General features: G+C 36.2%; 1 protein-coding gene across 1 annotated transcript in view; it reads right to left on the bottom strand.

Annotated features, from left to right (window-relative positions):
• Window positions 1-23293, bottom strand: part of LOC118356674 (limb region 1 protein homolog) — a 62363-nt gene that overhangs the window by 25601 nt on the left and 13469 nt on the right. Inside the window, exons 4-5 of the mRNA XM_035725975.1 lie at window positions 8661-8764; window positions 5892-5936 (exon numbers count right to left, since the gene is read on the bottom strand). Of these exons, the coding sequence (XP_035581868.1) occupies window positions 5892-5936; window positions 8661-8764 (149 nt within the window). The remainder of the gene's footprint in view (window positions 1-5891; window positions 5937-8660; window positions 8765-23293) is intronic.

The raw sequence follows: 23293 nt of genomic DNA, 5'->3' as shown, positions 1-23293 counted from the left end.
AATGCTGGAAGGCAGTGTGGAGATTACATTGTATAGGAAGGAAACTGGAAGCAGAAAAAACAGTAGGACAGTGGTTTAAATAAATCCAAGCAAAAAATGATGAAGCCTGAACTAAGGTAACGGCAAAAAGAAAAGAGGAACATTCAGAACACTTATTCAGAAGTTATTCATAGCAGTGAATCCAGTACTTTTAAGCTATCTAATGCACTAAGTTCTTATTACAAGGTAAGGTACTTTATTACATCTCTTCTAAAAAAAATAAATCAGAAGTATAATTTAATTCTGGGCATTTAAGAAGGAAACAAAAGTCATCATGAGATCAGACAAATCTTTATGATAACTCAAAAAAGCTTTAAAAAATTTTAAGCCCTTCCCACGCCTGTTAAAAAAAAAAATCCCACGCTTATAATAAAAATAATACTCATTAATTAATGTGTAAAGAGAAACATTAAATATCAAGTAATCCCAACTAAAATATGAAAGTATACAAGTATTTAAATCTAGCATTCTGAACAACTTCAAATTTCTTCTTTGTGTTCTAAAAAAAAGATAACAGGAAATGTTTTCTAAGAACTGGTCATTTCAGTACTTAATTCTAACTTTTTCTTCTGTTGATATAGCCTTATTTTTTCAGTTTTTGCCTGCTAATCTTATTTTTAATAACTAAAAGAACATACATTCATATATATACTTCTGACAATTCAGTGCTTTAAAATTCAATCATTCTAGAACAGTAAGAACTTGTCTTTTTTAGATAAGAACTTCCTTTGCTTACCAGATGTGCAAACCAGTAAATTTGTAAGTAATGAAACTGCTAATAACTTCAGTTTTTAAAAAAAGTAGGTATATCACAACCTAAAATATTCCCTAATGTCAAAACTATCAGGGGCGCCTAGGTGGCTCAGTCGTTAAGCGTCTGCCTTCGGCTCAGATCACGATCCCAGGGTCCTGGGATCGAGCCCCGCATCGGGCTCCCTGCTCACTGGGAAGCCTGCTTCTTCCTCTCCCTCTCCCACTCCCCCTGCTTGTGTTCCTGCTCTCGCTGTCTCTCTCTCTCTGTCAAATAAATAAAATCTTTAAAAAAAAAAAAACTATCAAACAATCCAATCGCCTTTGATTTATCTGCTTATGCAACATTTATTTCCCATACAAATGGGCCAAATAAATGGGTTGGTAAAGTAATATACCAAGTTTCAACTATACACTGGCAAACATTTCATAGAGATCAGAAGATTAACACTGTACCATGCTGAATAAATTATTTTATAGACAAATAAATATGTTTAAATGCCAAACAGATTTTAACAGCCCAAACTCCAGCCGTCCTGTGGACCTGTGGGCATGTGCCATAACGTGCCATAACCAGGTAAGCAGCTCTCTAGTCAGCATGAAATTAGACATTAATTTTACTTTCAAATAAAGTTTATTCCAGCCAAGGGTAGATAGTTTTCAAGTCCCCCCCCAAGAAAAGTTTTGGAAAAGAGACTCTAATCGACAATGATTATTTCCATAAAATTGTTTCATGAATGTTGGAAGTAGTAGGGCCAATTTAATTACGAGTATAATTACTTTAAAATCTGAACCTATTTTTTATTTCCTCCATACTAAAACTCTTCATTTAACAAGGAGCCCAAAATTGTGAGACTTTTAGTTAATAATTTAATCATCATATAAAATAAAGTTTGAAGTCTAGTTACCTATTAAACATAATACCTATTTTTTTACAACTTATACTGTTACAAGATAAGGCAGTTCCTATTTCAAAAAGTAAATAAATAAAGCTATGTTGACACCACAATAATATCTTATATGTAGCTTTGCTATCATATGTAAAAAATAATCCTACACAAATCTTCCTGATGTTTCATATCAACTTCCACACAGCCAATACATTTAAGCACCTACTAAGAGTGGCTGCTCCTACTGCATCTCATATGGTAGGTGAGACAAACAAGACCCTCAGCAACTCCACACCGAGATAAGTACTGCCAGCCCATTTTACAGATGCAGACACTAAGAAACATGCCTGAAGTCCCACGTCAGTAAGGAGAAGAGTCAGGATTTAAGTCAGTCTAAATGCCAAAGCTCACAATTTGTCCACTATACTATTATGCAAATAAAGAGAAAATTTAGCCTTAGAGTAGAAATCTCTCATTTTCTGATAGGACAGAAAGATGAAAGTGCTATATATTGGTCCAATTCAACACTCATACCATCTCAAAGTATATGGGTATACCAGTGATAACTTTTAGAAACACAGCTGCTATTTAACAGTAACAGTTACTGTTACTGAAATTATAATTTAGTTCCCTCCAATATGCCATTATACTAAGAACAGTGACAAAATTAAGATCATTTCATGAAGTAAATGATTTTTAGTTCAAAATCTTTATAAACTCAAATAATTTTAAATGAAACAAATGTATTCTTTTCCTCAAAGTAGTACTTTTATACATCTTTCTCTGAGATCCCATATGCCAAGCTTCAATAAATCATTATAACCACGCCTTTTACAGTAGATTAACAATTCCAAAAAGAACCCTGAGCATAACAACACTACCAGAATCAAACGTTTTAAAAATAATCATCTTTATCCATGTTGTTTCTATGGAAAACAGGGAGTGCTCCCAAGTGGGGGAGGGCAGAGGAATTCTATTAATAAATTACTGAATGATTTTTTTTTTCTTGAAGGTGTTGGGAAAATCAAATTAACACATAACAATAGTTAGTGAGATATGACTCCATTTTCTGTAATAAACACCAAGATCAAAACGCACCCAAGGTAAATTTCCTTGCAAGTTCCCCAGCAGGAGTTTTCCTTTTTGTATGCGATTTCCTCTCACCCACAAAAACCAGGCCAAATACGCGCATGTGCCGCTAACACTAAGCAGCACTTCCTTATTCACTCATGTCCAACAATTTATGGATGATCAGTGGCAAAAACGAGCAAAAATAATGAAAGAATGCCATGAAAGCTCCCTGAGACCAAGCTGGACTTCCTACTCATTTCTGTGTCTCTTTCAGATGGAGGCCTGATACAAATTAGCCACTGGGGGGAAAAGTCATCTGGTCATAAAATACAGTACAAGGTCACTTTTATGTAAGTTTGCCAAAAGGGACATAAACCAGGACAATTTCACACTGTGACACAGGATAGAAACATATTCAAACAATCTCTGTTCCTCCTCCATTGTGCTGTCACAGTGCTCAGCTTTATAGGCCTTCCCGGCACCGGCACCGGGCTCTTCGCTTCCACCTGGTCAGTCTAATTAATTAAGAAAGGAAGTTACCTCAAATTCTGTACTTTTTGCTTTTATTATCAAGCACTTCGTTTGAAGTTATAGGAGTTAACCTCTTAATCCTACAGACCGTGTGCTATGTTCTGGACATTTGGGGATGTCTGGATATAGCTGGATAATTGGTCAGGATGTTGCTGTCGCTTATGTTAAATTTTATGCCAAGGCTTCAAATCAAAGATAGGCACTAAGGTGAGGCACGATATAAAGTTACTCCCAGAAACATCTTTGGTTTGCGAATTAATCTGTCACTGATTATATTTTTTTCACTTTCATTAAATTGTTGAATTTTTACTTCGTAACATCTGAACTCAAAGTAAGATGTTAAAATATAATATGAAATAAATATATTCCTAACCCTTATTTCAACCCTGGCCAGAGGTTAGACCCTCAGAGTTCACGATGCAATCAGCAAACATCTTCTGACATCATCCCACATAATCCAGAGGCCTCCCGAGGCAGAATGGGAAGAGAAAACCACACAGCTGATCTGAGGTGTGACAGGAACAGCAGTGCTGTCGGCCCCAATACCCTTGTACTCTGGTATATGACTGAGTGACCAAGACAAAAACTGCAGAGAAAGGATCTCCACCACAACACACAACACTCAGCAGATGCAACCGTTTTTATCAGAACTGAAACAAACATTAAGATGCAAGCATGGGATCAGGTTCAAACACACATGAACAAATATAATGCTTGACACAATACATAAAGGTGACTAATAATATAAATTTGATAAACATTTAGGTGCTAATAATAAGTTAGAGTTCTAAGATAAAAGTTACCTTCTTACTAAAAAAATGTTTTGCTTTATCCAAAGCATTTACATTCTCCTACCCTTGAGAATATAAAGAATGGGAATAGTGAGGAGATGGTCCTAATAAAATAGAAACATGCACCATGGTAAGGAGAGAGAAGAAAGGCTCATTTAAGGCCCTTAAAAGGGCATGGTCAACCCCCCAGGCCTAAAATGTCCTGTTTGAATTAACATAGTGGTTTAATTAAAAACTAAGTAGAGAATTCTGCTTAATTTGATTTTCAATTCAAGCTCTGCATCCGCCCGTGGCCAGTGGCCAATTTCCGCGTCTCGGCACAATATGCAAGGGGCTGTTTTAAAATCGATTGCCCAGGGGAATCAATGGGAGTATGGTGGAGCCATATGCCATTTAGGGACTCCACCAGACTTAGACATAGTAAAACAGCACCAGGAGGGTGGCCAAAGGAATAAAAAAGAAATTTAACTTAACCATATTTCAAGTTTGTCATTACTCAAATCATTGTGCGGAATCTACCAATTAGAAGTGTTTTCTAAGCCCTCTTCAATATCCCTTCAGACTAGATGTGTCTAATGCCAATGAGCAAAAAGCTTTAAAGGATATACACAAAGGAATATCCTTGCTAGCCAGCTGTGTTAAAAGTCAATGTCTGTGATACATTCGCTTCAGTGAGGCAGCAGTACAAGTCTGGGATACAGTCTACAACACTGTGTAAAGAACTACAGATCTTAACAAACACGATGTAAAACCTGCACAAGTCAACTCCTAGGATCGTGTATTAGAGAAAGGCCTAACAATGAAAGGCTCAAACATAGTTTACACATTTAAGACTTAACCATGCAATGCTAATAACCCCTGCAACTTTCACGTAATTGATTTTAAAACTGAAAAATATGAATATTTAAAATAATATGTCACAATTACCTCAATTTTAAAGCTTTCCAAACAATTCTAATAGGGTCTAGAATGCACCTTATCTTCAAGCAGGTTTGATTTTGCTTCAGTCCATGTCATTTCAAAATGGGAAAAATAATTTGTAACCTTAAAATTGCCCAAGATAATATGTGAATAATTAAGAACTGACTGTACTGTACTCCGTTGCTTTCTGATGGCCCCATAGAACACTTACTGGTGAAATGCATTAAGCTCTAGAATGACAGCACTAATAGCTACCATACCCTGGGCTGTGTGTTCTACATGAATAATCTCCTCTCATTTAATCCTTAAATAATACAGTAAGGTAACAATCATTACTATACTCATTTTACAGAAAGAGAACGTGAGGTCCAGATGAAAAAACCAGCCCAGGCTGTGAGACTCAAAGGGCAGATTTCCTCACCTGAGCACCCTCACCCTCCATCTCTCTGCCACAGGCCCCTCAGTGCAAAAAGAGCAGAATCATTCTGCCTCTTCTGCCTCCAGGCTACAGCCCCATTTTCCCTTCCCTCCTCTAAGAGTTTTAAAGACCAAGTTCTTTCATTTGGTTCCTACAACGCCCAATCATTGTCCAGAGATGCAAGTTGGACAAATGGTAACCAACCATCCTGAGCTCTGTCTCCTTGCCCTCCTTTAGATCCTTCGCTGAGTTGGGGAATCACCTGGACCTGGTCATGTCGACTGTACCCTACAGTCATCCAACACATCAGTCCCCTCTGAGATCACGAAATGGGGCTGGTGATGTTGAGGGATTCTGAGGAGACTAACAAAGATGTGCTTAGAAAAGAATAGTCTTTTAAGTGCGTATAGAGAGACTAGACGTAAAAAACTTAGAGGAAAGAATGCTCTACAGTGGTAGGTATGAAATATCTTCAAGTACCTTCTTGTGTCCTTCCTCAAGCTGCTTCTCCCCTTGGACCTTAGTCTACAAGGGGGAACAAGAGAACAGTGACATGTCACTGGGGTTTTTGTCAGTCTTTTTTTTATTCTAGAGATGGTAATTCTACTCCAATAAATGTAGCCAAGTCCCTCTTCTAGTTGGTTAGTTCACAACAAGGGAGGAAAACAATTTGGAGACAAGAGGTCTGTCCACATTACACACTGTTTTTAAAATAACCTATTTAACTAAAAACTAGAATTTTATAAAGAGTATAAATTAGGTAGAGAAGCGTATACTACCAAATATGAAATTACACTTAACACTGAGCTTTACCAATTGTTTTTGTACTTGGCAAGATTACACACAAGGCAGAGATAGGACAAAAGAACAATCTGCATATTTAACGCAAACATCAGCACAACAATGTTGGGGACCTATGCTGCAAGGCTGTTTAGCAGGACAAGGTGCGTGACCGATTCAGTATGGTGGTGTCTCCACATGTACTCCTTCCCTTAGTGACATATGTTTAAACTCTGACATGTGCATTTATCTCATACTCAAATAAAACAGTAGATGCAAAAATCTTTTTCAAAATTCTGTTGCCAACACCATTATCTATAGATAATGGAGCACAAAATCCAAACTAACTGGCAGAGGATTCAAGGCCTCCAGGATGTGACCCCAACAAGATTCCACGCACCCTGATCTCTCACCAATTCTCCGTTCTGTAGCTAAGGGTCAGCCATTCCCGCAATCCAGTCAGAACCCGTGCCTTCCCCCAATTCCCTAGGCAAATCAAGCTCTTCACTCCGCAGTGCCCCCCACCGCAGCGGTGTGAAAGTCCATCACACTGCGTCCTGGCAGACTGCACCTCTTCTTTCTCCTTCCGCCTACCCCTGGGAGGCAGAAGCCCTGACTTCATTTCTGTCCCCAGCAAGGTCCTACAGTAGCATAATAATTACTTTCTAGTAGGTGCTTAGTAAAACTCTGTTGAATGAATGAATATCCATCAAAAGCTTTGGCTCTAAAATTATACAGAAATCGCTTTCTCAAGTGTCTCCTATGCTCTCACTTCTTCTTGATGTTCTTTCCATTCCATTCTTCTAGAAACTCTGTCTTCTGGCTCCCAGAAAACCACACTTCTCTTGCTCCCCTGCCTTCTGGCAGGACCTGCTCAGCAGTCCCCTCCGCTTCCTCCCCCCGCAGCAGGCCGTGTAGCCCTCTTCTCTGCTCCAGCCTCACTTGTCCTCGGCCACCTCATCCCCTTGGGCGGCCTCAGTACACTCCACAGTGTTGACGTGTGAAGATCACAACCACTTTGGGGTGGTTAAAAGTGACCCTAGGTTTTAGTACCAGTTCTGGAATTGTACATATATGGCCCTTAGACAATTTAATAATATTTAATATATTTGGACCTCAGTTTTCTCCTTACAAAAGGAAGGTTTGTATTGAATCCCATTCAGCAAAACTCCTATAATTTCTTCAAGAAGTCATAAACACTCAAAGAGCTTTTTAAACTGAAACTACACAATTCTTTCACATTATACAGATGACTTAAATAATTCAAATACATCATGATAAAAAACAATTCCAATATACCAAAGCCAGTTTTCTCAATGTCAGGGTTGACTACCAAATACAACCATCCATTCTGATCTCAGCACATTTACTATATATGAAATCAACGCTGAGTTTTTCAGCTTCAAACTATTCAAGTATGGAATAATATCTAGAAAGCAAAAAGGTGCATCCACTAAAACAATACTTTATCACCTCTGTGACTCTTTCCCAGCATCCTTCAACACACAGACCTAAAAAGTGCTGCACTTAAGGTTTAAAATCAGAAGACTTATCAAAATGTGAAACTAAACAATTTCATTCCTAAGTACCTACAAAAAGTTATATGAAATAAAAAGTCATATAAATTCACAGTTTATGGCTTCCCTTGCCAAATTTATGGAACTGGCATTATAGTATTATTCAACAATAAGATACATAGGCATACTTTCACTTCATGTATCACAATATGAATAGAACTAACAACTAAAAAGGTGTAATGTGTCTATAAATAAACTGTAACCTAGAACTCATTTTTGCCAAAAAGTATTAACTACTTAAATCTTTGTATTATATTCCAAATGTTTATAGCAAAGACCTCCACAAGCTATAAACAGAAACATTGTTCATTTCACTTTAAAATGTTATATTCAAAGACAGATGAAGTTATTACCACTGATACAGTCTGGACTGATTGTTTAAGATGCCCTTGCAAAGTCTCCTGTTTTGCTCACTTCTAACCTCCCACATTCACTAAGATCAGTAACTCACAGTATCTTGAGAATTTGACTATCTCCAGGGCATGTTTGATTTTATAAAATGCTACTCTTCTGAAAATACTAGATATAAAATAACTTTTACATCAAGATATGTTTTACTATTTTGAGAATTTCATGTCATGCTTTAAACTAAATGCGAGAGAGCCTAGGAAAGGAAGAATGGCTATTTTATCAGCTTTATTCTCTACAAACATTCCACCAAGTAAACATTCAAAGGCCAAAAGATGACTTCCTCCCTGTGGGCACACAAAATCATTCAATATGCACTATTATTAATAGTATTGTCAACATGATTAATATTAATAAGATGTTATTATTACTAATTAAACTTTTGTATTTCAAATGGTGGCTCAAGCCTGCTTTTACTAGTTCAACATGAATGACGTATACTTCTTAATTTGACAAGTTTAATTCCAAAATATGATTCCCTTACCTTTTTCAGGCCAGCAAAACCTTCTGATTCCAGAAAGAAAAAGGCAAAGGGCATCAACACAAATAAACAAAGGTTGGAAAAGAGAGGAGCAAGATTCCACAAGCCTATAAGGAGATAGCAAAAAAAAGAATAAAGATTAGAGACAGGCCTTGTAAAAAAAAATTACTATGCTAAATTATGGTATTAGTCGAAGATCTATACTTTTTACTAATAAAAATAAACATAAACTTGAGGACAGTGGACTAACGAATCACCTAAACTTAGAAATGAGAAAATAATTACACATCCAAATTTCTGTAACTTTGTAACTTGTAACCTATTAGGAAAAGCCAATATAGAAACTAGAAATATTTTTCCTCATGTCCTAAAACAAATTCACTAAAGATATGACAAATGCAGAGATCCAAAGACACAGTCTCTTTAGACATACTGGCAACTGAATATTTAAATTAGATCCACTAGCATTTACTGAGCACTTAATAAATGCCAGATACTCTACTAGACATTGTACATGCATAATATCATTTAACTTAAGCCTAGTAAAAACACTAAGGGTAATAATTAGCATCTATTGAGCCCTTCTGTGCCAAGCACTATTCTGAGTGATTTACCAATATTATACAAACTCACATACTCTTCATAGGAATCCCCCAACAAGACAGAGGAACAGGCTGGTTATATAACTTAGCCAAGGTTGCAGAGCCAGTGGCAGAACTAACTCCTGGGATTTTTAAAAACCACTATATCATAGAAGTTTAAGTAAGCAATTCTAAGTGGGAAGGAAAATGTAAGAGAGGCAGGCAAATTCATATTACCTTTTCCCTTTTTGACACATTCTGTACTCTTGTAAAACCACAATAAAAAGGTACTAAGATGACAATAAAAATAGATTTAGAAAAAGAAGACTAAGTCTGTCTTTGGGATTATGTTTGGCCAAACATCTTATACCTTTTATAGGTATAACACTCAAATTTAAAACAATTTTCAAAATAATGCCTACTTTTTTTTTAGATTTTTATTTATTTGAGAGAGAATGAGAGAGAGAGAGAGAGAGAGAACATGAGAGGGGGGAGGATCAGAGGGAGAAGTACACTTCCCACTGAGCAGGGAGCCCAACGTGGGACTCAATCCCAGGACTCCAGGACCATGACCTGAGCTGAAGGCAGTCGCTTAACCAACTGAGCCACCCAGGCGTGCCAAAATAATGCCTATAATACTTATAAAATCAAAAGTTAAAGATAAAATTATGCTAAGCATAAATTCAATCTATCACATGCACTTATCATTCAGTGCTTTGGAAAATGGGAAACCAACGTTCTTTCAACACCCTTATTTAGAAGGCACCGTTCCAAGCACAGGAGACACAGGAACAAACAAAACACAAAACCTTTGTTTTCACCAAAATATGGTATGAGGAATCTTTTCAGTTTTAGCCATTCTAACAAGTATAAAGTGGTATCTCCTTACTGTTTTAATTTACATTTCCCTAATCAATAAAGAATAACATGAACATCTTCATTAACTTATCTGCCACCCATGTATATCTTCTTTGGTGAAGAGTCTCTTCAAGTCTGTTGCCCATTGTTTCATTAGATTGTTTACTTATTGTTGAGTCTGTCAAGTTCTTTATATATGCTGAATACAAGTCCTTTATCAGGTATATAATTTGCAGATATTTTCTCCCCATCTGTAGATTGTCTTTTCATTTTTTTAACAAGTATCTTTCAAAGAACAAAATTTCTTCATTTTGACAAAGTCCAATTTACCAATTTTTTCTTTTACAGACCATCTTACCCAAGAAATTATATGGTCTAGCCCAGTAACACTAAGACTTTCTCCTATGGTTCCTTCTACAAGGGTTACAGTTTTAAGATTTACATTTAGATCTATGATCCCTCTGAGTCACTTTTGTATATGGTGCCAGGTATGGACTGAAGTTCATTTTTTTCCCTATGATTATCCAATTGCTCCAACACCATTTGTAGAAAAGAATACCCTTTTTCCACCAAATTGCCTTTGCACCTTCTTTGAAAGTAAATTGACAATATATGTGTAGATATATTCCTGGATCCTCTATTCCATCGAGTCGATCTATTTATCTTTATGCCAATACCACACCATCAATGATTACTATGGCCTGAATATAGTCTTCGAGTTGGGTAGTAAGTCCTCCAATTTTGTTCTCTCTCAAAGTTGTTTTGACTATTCTAAGTCCTTTGAAGTCCTATCTGAATTTCAGATCAGCTTTTAAATTTCTACAAAAAAAAAAAAAAAAGCCTGCTGGGATTTTGAATGAGGTTGCATTTAATTGGGAGACCCATCTGGGGAAAACTGACATCTTAACATTGTCTTCTTATCCATGAACATGGTATATCTCTCCATTTATTGTGGCATTCTTTAATTTTTGTCAGCAGTGTTTTATAGTTTATGGTATATAGGTCCCACACATCCCTAAGTATATCAGGTTTCTGATGCTACTGTACACAAGTGGGCTTGTTTTTTTTAATCAATATCCAATTATTCATTGCGAGAATATAGAAATGCAATTGAGTTTTGTATATTTATCGTGTATCCTGCAACCCTGCAAATTCATTTATTGGTTCTAATAGCTTTTTAAGAACAGATTCCATCACAATTTCTATATAGACAACCCTATCATCTGTTAATAGAAACAGTTTCACTTTTTCCTTTCCAACCTCAATGTCCTTTACTTTCTAAAAATCACCAGAACAATGTTGAATAGAAGTGGTGAGAGGGGACATCCCTGCCTTATTTCTATTCGCAGGGAAAAGAGCATTCAGTCTTTATTAAGCATGATGTTATCTGTAGGGTTTTTACAGATGCTCTTTATTAGGATGAAGAAATTCCTTTTCATGCCTAGTTTGCTGATTTTATCAAGAATGGATGTTGAGGGTGCCTGGGTGGCTCAGTCGTTAAGCGTCTGCCTTCGGCTTAGGTCATGATCCCGGGATCCTGGGATAGAGTCCTGCATCGGGCTCCCTGCTCTGCGGGAGACCTGCTTCTCCCTCTCCCACTCGCCCTGCTTGTGTTCCTGCTCTTGCTATGTCTCTGTCAAATAAATAAATAAAATCTTTAAAAAAAAAAAAAGAATGAATGTTGAATTTTTTTCCTGCTTTTTCTGCATGTATTGTGGTGACTTTTCTTTTTTAGGGTTTGAATATAGTAATTACATTCACTGATTTTTCAAAAGTCATACTGTATTATCCTTTTTATATATTGCTGTATTTGATTTGCTAAATTTTGTTTAGAATTTATGCATATATGTTCATGAGGGATATTAGTCTGTAATTTTCTTTTCATGTAATGTCTGTCTGGTTCTGGAATCAGGGTAATGCTAGGCACCATGAATTAGGAAGTGTTCCTTCATTTCTAATTTTCTAAAAGAGTCTGTGTAGAACTGGTATTGCTTCGTCCTTAAATATTTGATAGAATTGACAGTGAAGTCTTCTTGGCCTACAGTTTTATTTGTGAGAACATTTGTAACATTTTTACAATGTCTGAGAGACTTTAGTAGTTTTTGCCTTCCAAATTTTTCCATTTCTCTAAGGTGTTGTATTGGCATAAAGGTTTTCACAATGTGCACTAATTATCCTTTTAATACCTGTAGAATCCACATGTATCATATGACCTCACTGATATGAGGAATTCTTAATCTCAGGAAACAAACTGAGGGTTGCTGGAGTAGTGGGGGGGTGGGAGGGATGGGGTGGCTGGGTGATAGACATTGGGGAGGGTATGTGCTATGGTGAGCACTGTGAATTGTATAAGACTGTTGAATCACAGACCTGTACCCCTGAAACAAATAATACATTTTATGTTTTAAAAAAAAGAAGATAGTAGGAAGGGAGAAATGAAGGGGGGGAAATAGGTGGGGGAGACGAACCATGAGAGACTATGGACTCTGAGAAAGAAACTGAGGGTTCTAGAGGGGAGAGGGGTGGGGGGATGGGTTAGCCTGGTGATGGGTATTAAAGAGGGCATGTACTGAATGGAGCACTGGGTGTTAAACGCACACAATGAATCATGGAACACTACATCAAAAACTAATGATGTAATGTATGGTGATTAACATAATAATAATAAAAAAAATACCTGTAGAATCCATAGTGATGTCATCTATTTCATTCCTGATATTGGTAATTGGTGTCTTCTCTTTTTTTTGCTAATCAACCTTGCTGCAGCTTTATCAATTTTATCGATCTCACTTTCTCTGTATTTTCTGTTTTCTATTTCACTGATTTCTCCCCTTATCCTTTTTTTATTTCCAATTTTCCTTTTTTTTTAAGACTTATTTATTTATTTGAGAGAGCGAGAATGAGAAAGAGAGAGAGTACATGAGAGGGGGAGGGTTAGAGGGAGAAGCAGGCTCCTCACTGAGCAGGGAGCCCGATGCGGGACTCGATCCCGGGACTCCAGGATCATGACCTGAGCCGAAGGCAGCCACTTAACCAACTGAGCCACCCAGGCGCCCTCCAATTTTCTTAATTCGGTATTCATTTGTTCCCCTCTTCCTGTTTTCTTAAGGTGGAAATTGTGGGCACTGATTTGAGACCTTTTTTCTTTTCTAAAATAGACATTTTAGTGCTATAAATTTTCAAATGTTTTATTTTTGTTTTCATTTAGTTCAAAGAACTTCCAAACTTCCCTTCTAATTTCTTCTTTGACCTATTATTTAGTTACCAAATAATTGAGTGATTTTCTAAATATGTTTCTTTTACTGGTTTCCCATTTAATTTCATTAGAGAACCTATCTTGTATGACTTAAATTCTTCTAAAAGTACTGAGATTTATTTTATGGCACAGAATATGGTCTCTCTTGGTAAATGTGCCTACTGTACTAAAAGAATGTATATTCTACAACTGTTGGGCAGAGTGGTCTATAAATGCAAATTAGGCCAAATTAGTTAAGAATGTTATTCAAATCTTCTGTGTTGTCTTCTTAATTTGTTCTATCAATTATTAAAAAGAAGATATTGATAAATCTGAATAGAACTGTGATTTTGACCATTAATCCTTTCATTTCTATTAAGTTTTTGCTTTATGTATTTAATAGCTACTTATTAGGTAGATACATGTTTATTATGTTTTGATGAATTTCGTCATTATGAAATGATCTTATTTATGCCTGGCAAAATCTATACCCTTTTCTAATAATAATAATATACCTACTCCAGCTTTCTTTTTATTAGAATTAGCATGGTATACCTTTTTTCTTCTATTGCTCTAAACCTATTTGTGTCTGTATATTTAAAATGGGTTTACTGTAGGCAGCATATACTTGAGTCCTTCCTTTTTATTCAGTCTGATAATCTCTGCCTTTTTTTTTAAGTTTATTTATTGGTTTATTTTTAAGTAATGTCTACACCCAACGTGGGGCTCGAACTCACAACCCCAAGATCAAGAGTTACATGCTCTTCCGACTGACCCAACCAGGTGTCCCCAATCTCTGTCTTTTAATTGGAATGTTTAGACCACTAATGTTTACTGATATGGTCAGGTTTAAGTCTATTGATTTGCTCTTTGTTTTCTATTTGTCCCATTTATCTTCCCTTTTTCTTCTTTTTCTGTGCTCCTTTGGATTAATTTTTATGATTCCATTTTATTTCTTACAGTTGCTTATTGACTGTATCTCCTTGTTGAGCTATTTTACGGTTATCTGCAGGTTTATCACATACACCCTAACTCATCACAATCTGCTTTCAAGTGATATAATACTTCATGTACAGCATAATAACCTTCCAATAGTATATTTCCATTTCTTTCCTTCTGCCTCTGTGCTATTGTTGTCATGAATTTTGCCTGTATATACTATAAAATCACAATACATTGTTACTACTTTTTAAGCAGCCAATTATCTTTTTATTTTTTTTAAAGATTTTATTTATTCGAGAGAAAGAATGAGAGATAGAGAGCATGAAAGGGAAGAGGGTCAGAGGGAGAGGCAGACTCCCTGCTGAGCAGGGAGCCCGATGTGGGACTCGATCCCGGGACTCCAGGATCATGACATGAGCCGAAGGCAGTCGCTCAACCAACTGAGCCACCCAGGCGCCCCTCTTTTTATTTTTTTAAAGATTTTATTTATTTATTTGAGAGAGCACAACCGGGGGGGGAGGGAGAGGCAGGCTCCCCACTAAGCAGGGAGCCCGATGCAGGGGCTCAATCCCAGGACCCTGGCATCGTGACCTGAGCCGAAGTCAGACGCTAACCAACTGAACCACCCAGGTGCCCCCAATTATCTTTTTAAAAGACATATAATAAAAACTTTTATATTTTGCCACAAAATTCAGCCAATAACCTGAATGAGCCTGGAAGCAAATTCTTACCAAGAGCCTTCAATAAGGAATGCAACCTCATGAAAACGTTGTCTACCAATTCTGAATCTGTGTCAATTGTAAGTCAGTTTTGACTTATTTTTCTCTTTGTTATGAGTTTTCCTTTCCTGCTTTGTACTCAGTTGTAGACTCAAGGTAGGCAGAGTGAACCTCCAAAGATGTCCATATCTTAATCCCTGGAATCTGTGAATAGGTTACATTACATGGTATATTAGTTTTCTAGGGCTGCTCTAACAAAGTACCACAAACTGGATGGCTTCCAACAACAGAAATTTGTTCTTTCACAGTTCTGGAGGCTGTAAGTCCAAAATCAAGGTATCAGTAGGGCCATATCCCTTCTGAAGGCTCTAGACAAGAATCCTTCCTTATCTCTGGTAGAGACAAGGTAGCTGCATTCCTAGTTCTTATAGAAGTATCTCTCCAAATCTACCTGTCTTCACATGGCCTTTTTCAGGTGTGTCTGTGTCTCTGTTTTATCTTCTTATAAGGATACTAGTAATTAAATTAGGGCCCACCCTAACCCAGTGTGACCTTATCTTAACTAATTACAACTTCAAAGACATTATTTCCAAATAAGGCCACATTCTGAGGTTCTAGGTGGACCTGGTGGGGGAAAGAAGGGTGGGCAGGAAAGAGGACCATTATTCAATCCAGTATACATGCCAAAAAGACTGCAGGTATAATTATTAAGGCTATAGACCTTAATATAGGGAGACAGATCATCTTAGATTAGCCAGGTGGGTGAAACCTACCCAATGAACCTTTAAAAGCAGAGAACTTTCTCCAGCTGAAGTCAGAGAGAAGCAGTAGAAGGGTAAATCAGGGAGGAACTCAAGCCACTTTTTCTGGAGGGGGTCACATGAAAAACATAAGAGGTGGGCAGCCTCTAGGGCAAAGACCAGCACCTGGCAAGGAAATGGAGGACTTCAGTCTTACAACCACAAAGAACCAAATTCAGCCAATAACCTGAATGAGCCTGGAAGCAAATTCTTCCCCAGAGCCTCCAATAAGGAATGCAACCTCACGAAAACCTTCATTTCAGCTTCCCCCCACAAAAGAACATCCATTTCATAAGATCTTACAAAGAGAAATGTTTAAACTGAGATTATGATAGTCCCTTAATTCTATTCATCTGTAAAACAAGATGTTTCTCTGTGCAACTCTCACCTGTCTAGTACTCTGCCCAGAACCTCCAGCCACCTGCCCCCCAACTATAGCCTGCACCCCCATTCTCTCGGCAGCACCCTCCAGCAGTTGAATGTATTTATTTATATGCTGAATTGCTATTCTTCAGTGCCTAGGTTTTCTTGAAAACTTAGTTGTTTTAGGTGACAGGGTATATACAGTCTCTCTTACTTCATCTTGGCCAGACTATATGTAGCTTTTAAACTTGAATGCTGATTTTAATTTTTCTTACTTCATACCTGAGCCTTAGTTTTTGATAAAACAATAAACACAGGGAATGCTCTGGGCATAAAATACCATAGCAGATCACTCATTCTTTACTCACTGTCCTCATGGATTTGTTAATCTTTAAAAAGCTGTTTTTAACGGGTAGTTACCCACTGTTTGAAGTTGACTTCCCAAATACTTACTGAGGTCCTTGACCCTTTTTTAAATTGTTTCAACACACAACTCAATAAAGCCTAAGCCTCAACTCCTATGTCTTAGACAAAATTGTTCCCTATTACCCTATTGTAAAATATCCATTCTCTTTACTCTCTTGCCCTAAATTCCTAAAATATAACTGCTCCAGTACACATTCTATAGTGGGCCTCTAGGATAGCTCACAAAACCATCATGCTTATTCTTTTTTCTCCCTTTTCTATGCCCTGCCCATTATATTCTTTGATACATTTAGAAAGTGCACTCTAATCAAATAGGATAGTATCTTAGGGGCGCCTGGGTGGCTCAGTCAGTAAGCATCTGCCTTCAGCTCAGGTCATGATCCCAGGGTCCTGGGATCGAGTCCCGCATCGCATCAGGCTCTCTGCTCAGCAGGGAGTCTGCTTCTCCCTCTGCCTGCCACTCCCCCTGCTTGTCTCTCTCTCTCTCTCTCTCTCTCTCTCGCTGTCAATAAATAAATAAAATCTTTTTTAAAAAACATGACAGTGTCCTAAAAACATATTAAACATAATGAAATCATTGCAAAGCCTCACTTTGTTAAGCTCCTATTATACTATTCAATACCTGCTACTTTCAATTTACACTCTGAAAGGGAAAAAAAAAAATCACTTAGGAAAAAAAGTACCAGTTTTATATCTTCTCAAAGAATTGTGTTAAATTAAAAGGACCTCTCTTCCTGTTTCTACTGGTCTAAATAAAGATCTCTTTAACAAAATACTTAAGCAGGGTAGACATACATTTGTAAGATTCTGAAATTAAGATTTATTCAAAATAAGCAAAAGTGTACTTTTAATGCACCAAGAATAACAAGTAAACACAGAATTTTGGAGCAGAAAAGAACTTTGAGATCCCTTGTTTAATTCACTCAGAAACCAAATTCTTTTTTTAAAATTTTTAAAAGTGGTTAAATAAATGCCACACAAATTCCAAAACTTACAAATAATGGACAAAGGATTAGATCCAAGATCTCTTGCTCTTTCTACACTACGGTATGGATCTCACACTTATCATTCTGGATGAAAAAAGCACAATATTTTGAATTTTGTTAATATCATCTGCTGAAAAAAGCAATCAGTTTAATAAGATTTTACTAAAGGAAATGTTTAAACTGAGAATATGACAGCTTATTAATTCTATCCATCGGTGTAAAACAAAATTAGTGGAGCTTCTGATCAGTTTGAAAGACACTGAAACAGAATTCAGCACTTCTACATGTAGCACTTCTACATTATATGTGAGCACATGTACACCCAAGCCGCTGAAAACATCAAATACAGAAAGGTTTTAACAAATCCAACTCTGATAAAACACTGACTGTACTATATGTACTCTAACAAAACAAGGCATTCACACTATTCATGATTTAAAAGGCCTAAAAGTCCTGAGGCCAGATGTCTGAGTAAGTGGCACTTTATGTCTGACTAGCCTAAGATTGCATCTATCAGCTATACATGAGCTGGAAAAGGAACTTCAACTCTGTGTCCTCATAAAATAGGCTACAACTTAACTCATAGTTAAGGGCTCTCATAAAGAGAAATAACATACCAAATACTAAACAAATGTCAGTGCCTCCCGCCAGCCATCTCAAAATAATGTAAATGTTCCAAACAACTGAAAAATTCTAATGCACACCAGCTTTGACCTGATAAAGACAAGACAGTGATTTACAGCTAAAATCAGCTCTCAACCTTTCCCTAAAGAATTATTCTCATTAGGGGCTTCCTGGGTGGCTCAGTCAGTTAAGCATCTGCCTTCAGCTCTGGTCATGATCCTGGAGTCCTGGGATGGAGCCCCGAGTCTCTTCGAGTCTCTTCGGGCTCCCTGCTCAGCAGGGAGTCTGCTTCTCCCTCTCTCTCTGCCAATCACCAGCTCATGGTCTCTCACACTTGCTCTCACAAATAAAATCTTTTAAAATTTTTTTTAAAAAGCATGATTCTCATTAATTATACCCCAAAAAGCTTACAAAACAAAAACCTGTATACACACATTAAAAATATATAAAAACAGGGGTGCCTGGGTGGCTCAGTCGTTAAGTGTCTGCCTTCGGCTCAGGTCATGATCCCAAGGTCCTGGGATGGAGGCCCTCATCGGGCTCCCTGCTCAGCGGGGAGTCTGCTTCCCCTCTCACACTCCCCCTGCTTGTCTTCCCTCTCTCGCTGTCTCTCTCTTCATCACATATATAAATAAAATCTTTAAAATATATATATATAAACATATATATATATAAACAACGACCAAAAACAGAAACAGAAAATAAGAAATACACCAAATTACTAACAATGTGAATGTACTAAAATTATGGATGATTTGCTTCCTACTTTTCTACATATTATTAGTTTTCTCTAAGGAGCAAATAAAGACCCTTAAAAAAAATGAAATATATTTAAACCTTGTTGTGAAACTCACAATTCTCCAAATCCCTGTTAGGTAATCTCCCAACAAAATGCTGGGCTTCCCGTCAGCCATGCCATTCACTCTATTTACCAGCCTCACTGACAACACAGTTCAAATCCAAGCTTCAGCCAAGTCACAGATTACCACTTAGGAGGGAGCTCAAAGCTTGCTCTCAAATAGTTGCCACCATGAATATAAACCCCTGAATGCTTAAAATCCACTATACTTTTATAATAAGGGGTAAAACTTTATTAGTTTTTGTAATTTGGAACAACATTCGTAGCACAGAAAGGAACTTTTTTATTGTTATTGAACTATAAATACACGTACTCCCAGAATTCATCCTTCTGATCATATATGTCTCCTTTCATGCAGGGAAAACTACAAATTGTTCTCTGAAAATCAAAAGTTAAGAAATAAAACTCTGGGGGCGCCTGGGTGGCTCAGTCGTTGAGCATCTGCCTTCGGCTCAGGTCATGACCCCAGGGTCCTGGGATCAAGCCCCGCATCGGGCTCCCTGCTCCGCGGGAAGCCTGCTTCTCCCTCTCCCACTCCCCCTGCTTGTGTTCCCTCTCTCGCTGTGTCTCTCTCTGTCAAATAAATAAATAAAATCTTGAAAAAAAGAAAAAAGAAATAAAACTCTGCCTTGGGCAAAAGCTCACAAATCAGAAAAAGTATCTGCTCTGACTAACCTACACACTTAAAATGAAGATAATTAAGAAAAGCTAAATAAAGAAACCTGTATCAACAGATATCAACAAGCAGCAATGTCTGCAGAACAAGTGGAGAAAATGATGAGTATGATCACAAAGATTCTGAATACCAACTCATTTAGTTTGACAGGAAATTAGATGCCTACATTTTTACATACTGAACTTTATATATAAGTAATATATGTGTGTACATATGTATATGCTATATATGTGTGCATATATAATACATAAGTGTGTGTGTATATATACATATATCATTTAAATTTTTTTTTTATTTTCCCCCAATTGCCCCTTTTCCAGGAGACTCAACATTACTACTAATGGTTTTGACAACCACAATTGTAGGAAGGGATATGTGATACAGAACCTCCACTGTATGTATGTATGCTATATATGTGTGCATATATAATACATAAGTGTGTGTATATATATACATATATCATTTAAATTTTTTTTTTATTTTCCCCCAATTGCCCCTTTTCCAGGAGACTCAACATTACTACTAATGGTTTTGACAACCACAATTGTAGGAAGGGATATGTGATACAGAACCTCCACTGTATTTATTTTTGCAAGAAATATTCACTTAACACAAAGAATTTGAGAGCTGAGGTCTTATCTTAACAGAAAAATCATCTACACAAATAACCAGTTTTTATTCAAAGTCTAAATAATTAAATGCAAAGAATTAAGTTTATTTACCAGAGTAAGTAAATGTGAAAGTTTCAGGCTTAGCTTATGCTAATTTAATTATTAAATCTACAACATATAAGTTAAAGTTACTATGAGAAAAACATCTAATATAGAGAAATATATCTAACATACATTCCTAAGTAGTAATTATATTCTTGACAATTAAGACTTAATTAGTTTCCAACAGTTTACAAACATACATCAGACATATATACGTAAATATCCCTTAAGAATTATTCTGTAATTTTGATGAAACTTTCCTAATTTTAAATTAGGACTAATATTTATAATATAACTTATTTATATGACTACATATTAATTTATAAAATAAAAATAATCAAATTTCTCTACTTCAAAAGGCTAAAATTACTTCATATAGCTAAAATCCTTCAATATAACCCAAAAAATTCAAAAACCTTGTAGTTTGTCTAAATCAGTATCAGTGACAACCTTTCTGAAAGATGTCCTATGCCTATCTCCCAAAGATGTATCTGAACTTAAACAAAGGTTATTTACTAATCCTAGAATACTTCATTTCAAACCAAACCAAACTGAATTGCCAGATCACCATAGGATGCATTAACTTCTAGCTCCATCTGCTGGAGTCACAAAATATTCCAAAATCTGACATAAAATACTATGAAACAAATGATCTACAATTTATCATATAGACCAAACACTTCATGAATTTAAAACAGAAAATTAATCAGAGTTCAGCCATATTCAATAATTTCTAAAATGACAAATCTAAGTTAAAATCAGTATTGCAGTGGAATTGAGGATCTAACGCTATTGTCAAAAAGTGAGTTTTATAATAAAAAAATTCTACCAAGAAAGCAGAAGCCTTAGAGAAAGACAAGTTTGCTTTTGAACAGTAAGTATTGTGTGAACCTCAGAATCAGAACAGCTTCCGTCTATTAGAAGAAAAACAAAAATTAAAAAACAACTTTAGCAATGAGTTGTGAAACTTTTTACCTTAATATAACTTTTTTCTTGTAACAAAAAAGCAATACATGTCCATTGCAGAAATATTATACAATACAAGCACCAAAAAAATGTCTATATCCTGTAATTAATCCTACCACCCAGGGAAAAACATGTTTTTCAACATCTTTCTCTATCAACAAATACTCTTCTACATCATCATCTATAATGGCCAAGAAAGCACTCCACTGTTAGGATTTACCAAAATTCAATTAAGCAAATTTCTTACTTTGACACTTAGATTGTTTCATTTTTAAAATTTTTATAAACAATACCTCCATTAATATCCAGTAACTACGGTGATGCATACTATGACAAATGACTATTAAGACCAATTAATTAGAAACTACTAGTAACATTTAACTAATAACGGTATATTAAACTTTATGAAGGACTGACTTTGATTTAATATCTATACATAAGTAGATGTAATACTTATTTTTAAGTTTAATTGCTTATAATCTAGAAGTCTGATTTTTTTAATCTTCTGTGGGACTTGAAAATGGCTACATTAAAGATGGATTTTGCATAGTTCCTTCATGATATCCACAATAGCATATTGTCTATTCCTGTTGAAAAATCAAAATAAAACACCCATACCTTGAAAAGACTAGTCAGGTTCATGGTGGTTATCTTTTAACAGACCTAAATGTCAACTAGGCAATCATGTTATAAACGTGTGTCTCTGTCTCTTTCATAAATAAGTATGAACGGCTTAGCAAAAATTGGCCCCCAGTGGGGGATACCTCAAAAAACTGAAGAATTATTTCCTGACTTTATTTAAGGCTACAACTTAACTCCATCATTCTCCTACCTTCCAAAGATTTATTCCTGTTTATTTTTTAACTTTAATCTCACATTACATAAAATTACCATTTAAATAAGGAAGTAATTCAATGCATTTAGTGCATTCACAAATCATGCTACCACTACCACCATCTCACCCCAAAACATGTCTATCACCCCGAAAGGAAAACCCATTAAGCATTTGTATCAGTTTTTCAATTTATGGAACTGAAAAGTTTCGTAGTTTTCTGCTAAGTTTTTAACAAGATACAAAGAAAGTGAATACAAATAGATGCTTTCTTTTTCTGTCCATTTTTTACCCTTTTTCAATTTTAACAATAAAAGTGACAATACAAATTTTAGCTACCATTTTGTCATCTCTGCTCTCTTTGTACCATCCTATAACTATAGTTGCCGGCATGTCATACCCACACTAAGTGAATGATGGGACACACCTCACAACATCCAGCTGACAAGCAAAAAAGACCCTGGGCTAAAACTGCCAATGACCAGATTACCATTCTGCCCCATTCTAGCTCCAATATCATTTTTGTATATCACATTTTCCAAGCTATTTTAATCATTTTCCCCTTGTAGACAGAGATACATCTTGCTACACGATACAGATTTAAAACTAAGGGTAATATTTTATTTATTTATGTTATTAAATTCTGGCCCACAGAAGTGAAGTGGCATTCTAACGTAATCTGGTTAACATGTAACATCTCAAACCCAAGTGGCCCAAATCCAGACACTATATTTAATTCAAACTAAATATTTTTATACATACTAAAGCATTATCAACACATACAGTGGCCTAATCCATATGATTTACACACTAAAGGCACAAGTGATCAAAACCATCCATACTGACAATTTTACAGGATAAGCCATTACATTTGTTTTCAAATTAAGTTCCTTTTTACCAAGGTATTCCTAATGACACAATAAATAACTTTTATTCACTCAACGATGAATCTTTATTGGACAATTTCAGTGTGAAAGTACTGGAGCAGTGATCCGTGGGAGATTAAGAGAATTTCAGACATATTCTGAGACCTCAAAGAATTTGGCATAAATTCAC

The sequence above is a fragment of the Zalophus californianus genome, unplaced genomic scaffold, assembly GCF_009762305.2.
Source record: "Zalophus californianus isolate mZalCal1 unplaced genomic scaffold, mZalCal1.pri.v2 scaffold_23_ctg1_2, whole genome shotgun sequence".
Taxonomy (NCBI): Eukaryota; Metazoa; Chordata; class Mammalia; order Carnivora; family Otariidae; genus Zalophus; species Zalophus californianus.
Note: the sequence above shows the minus strand (reverse complement) of the source record. Positions and strands in the feature narration are given on the sequence as shown.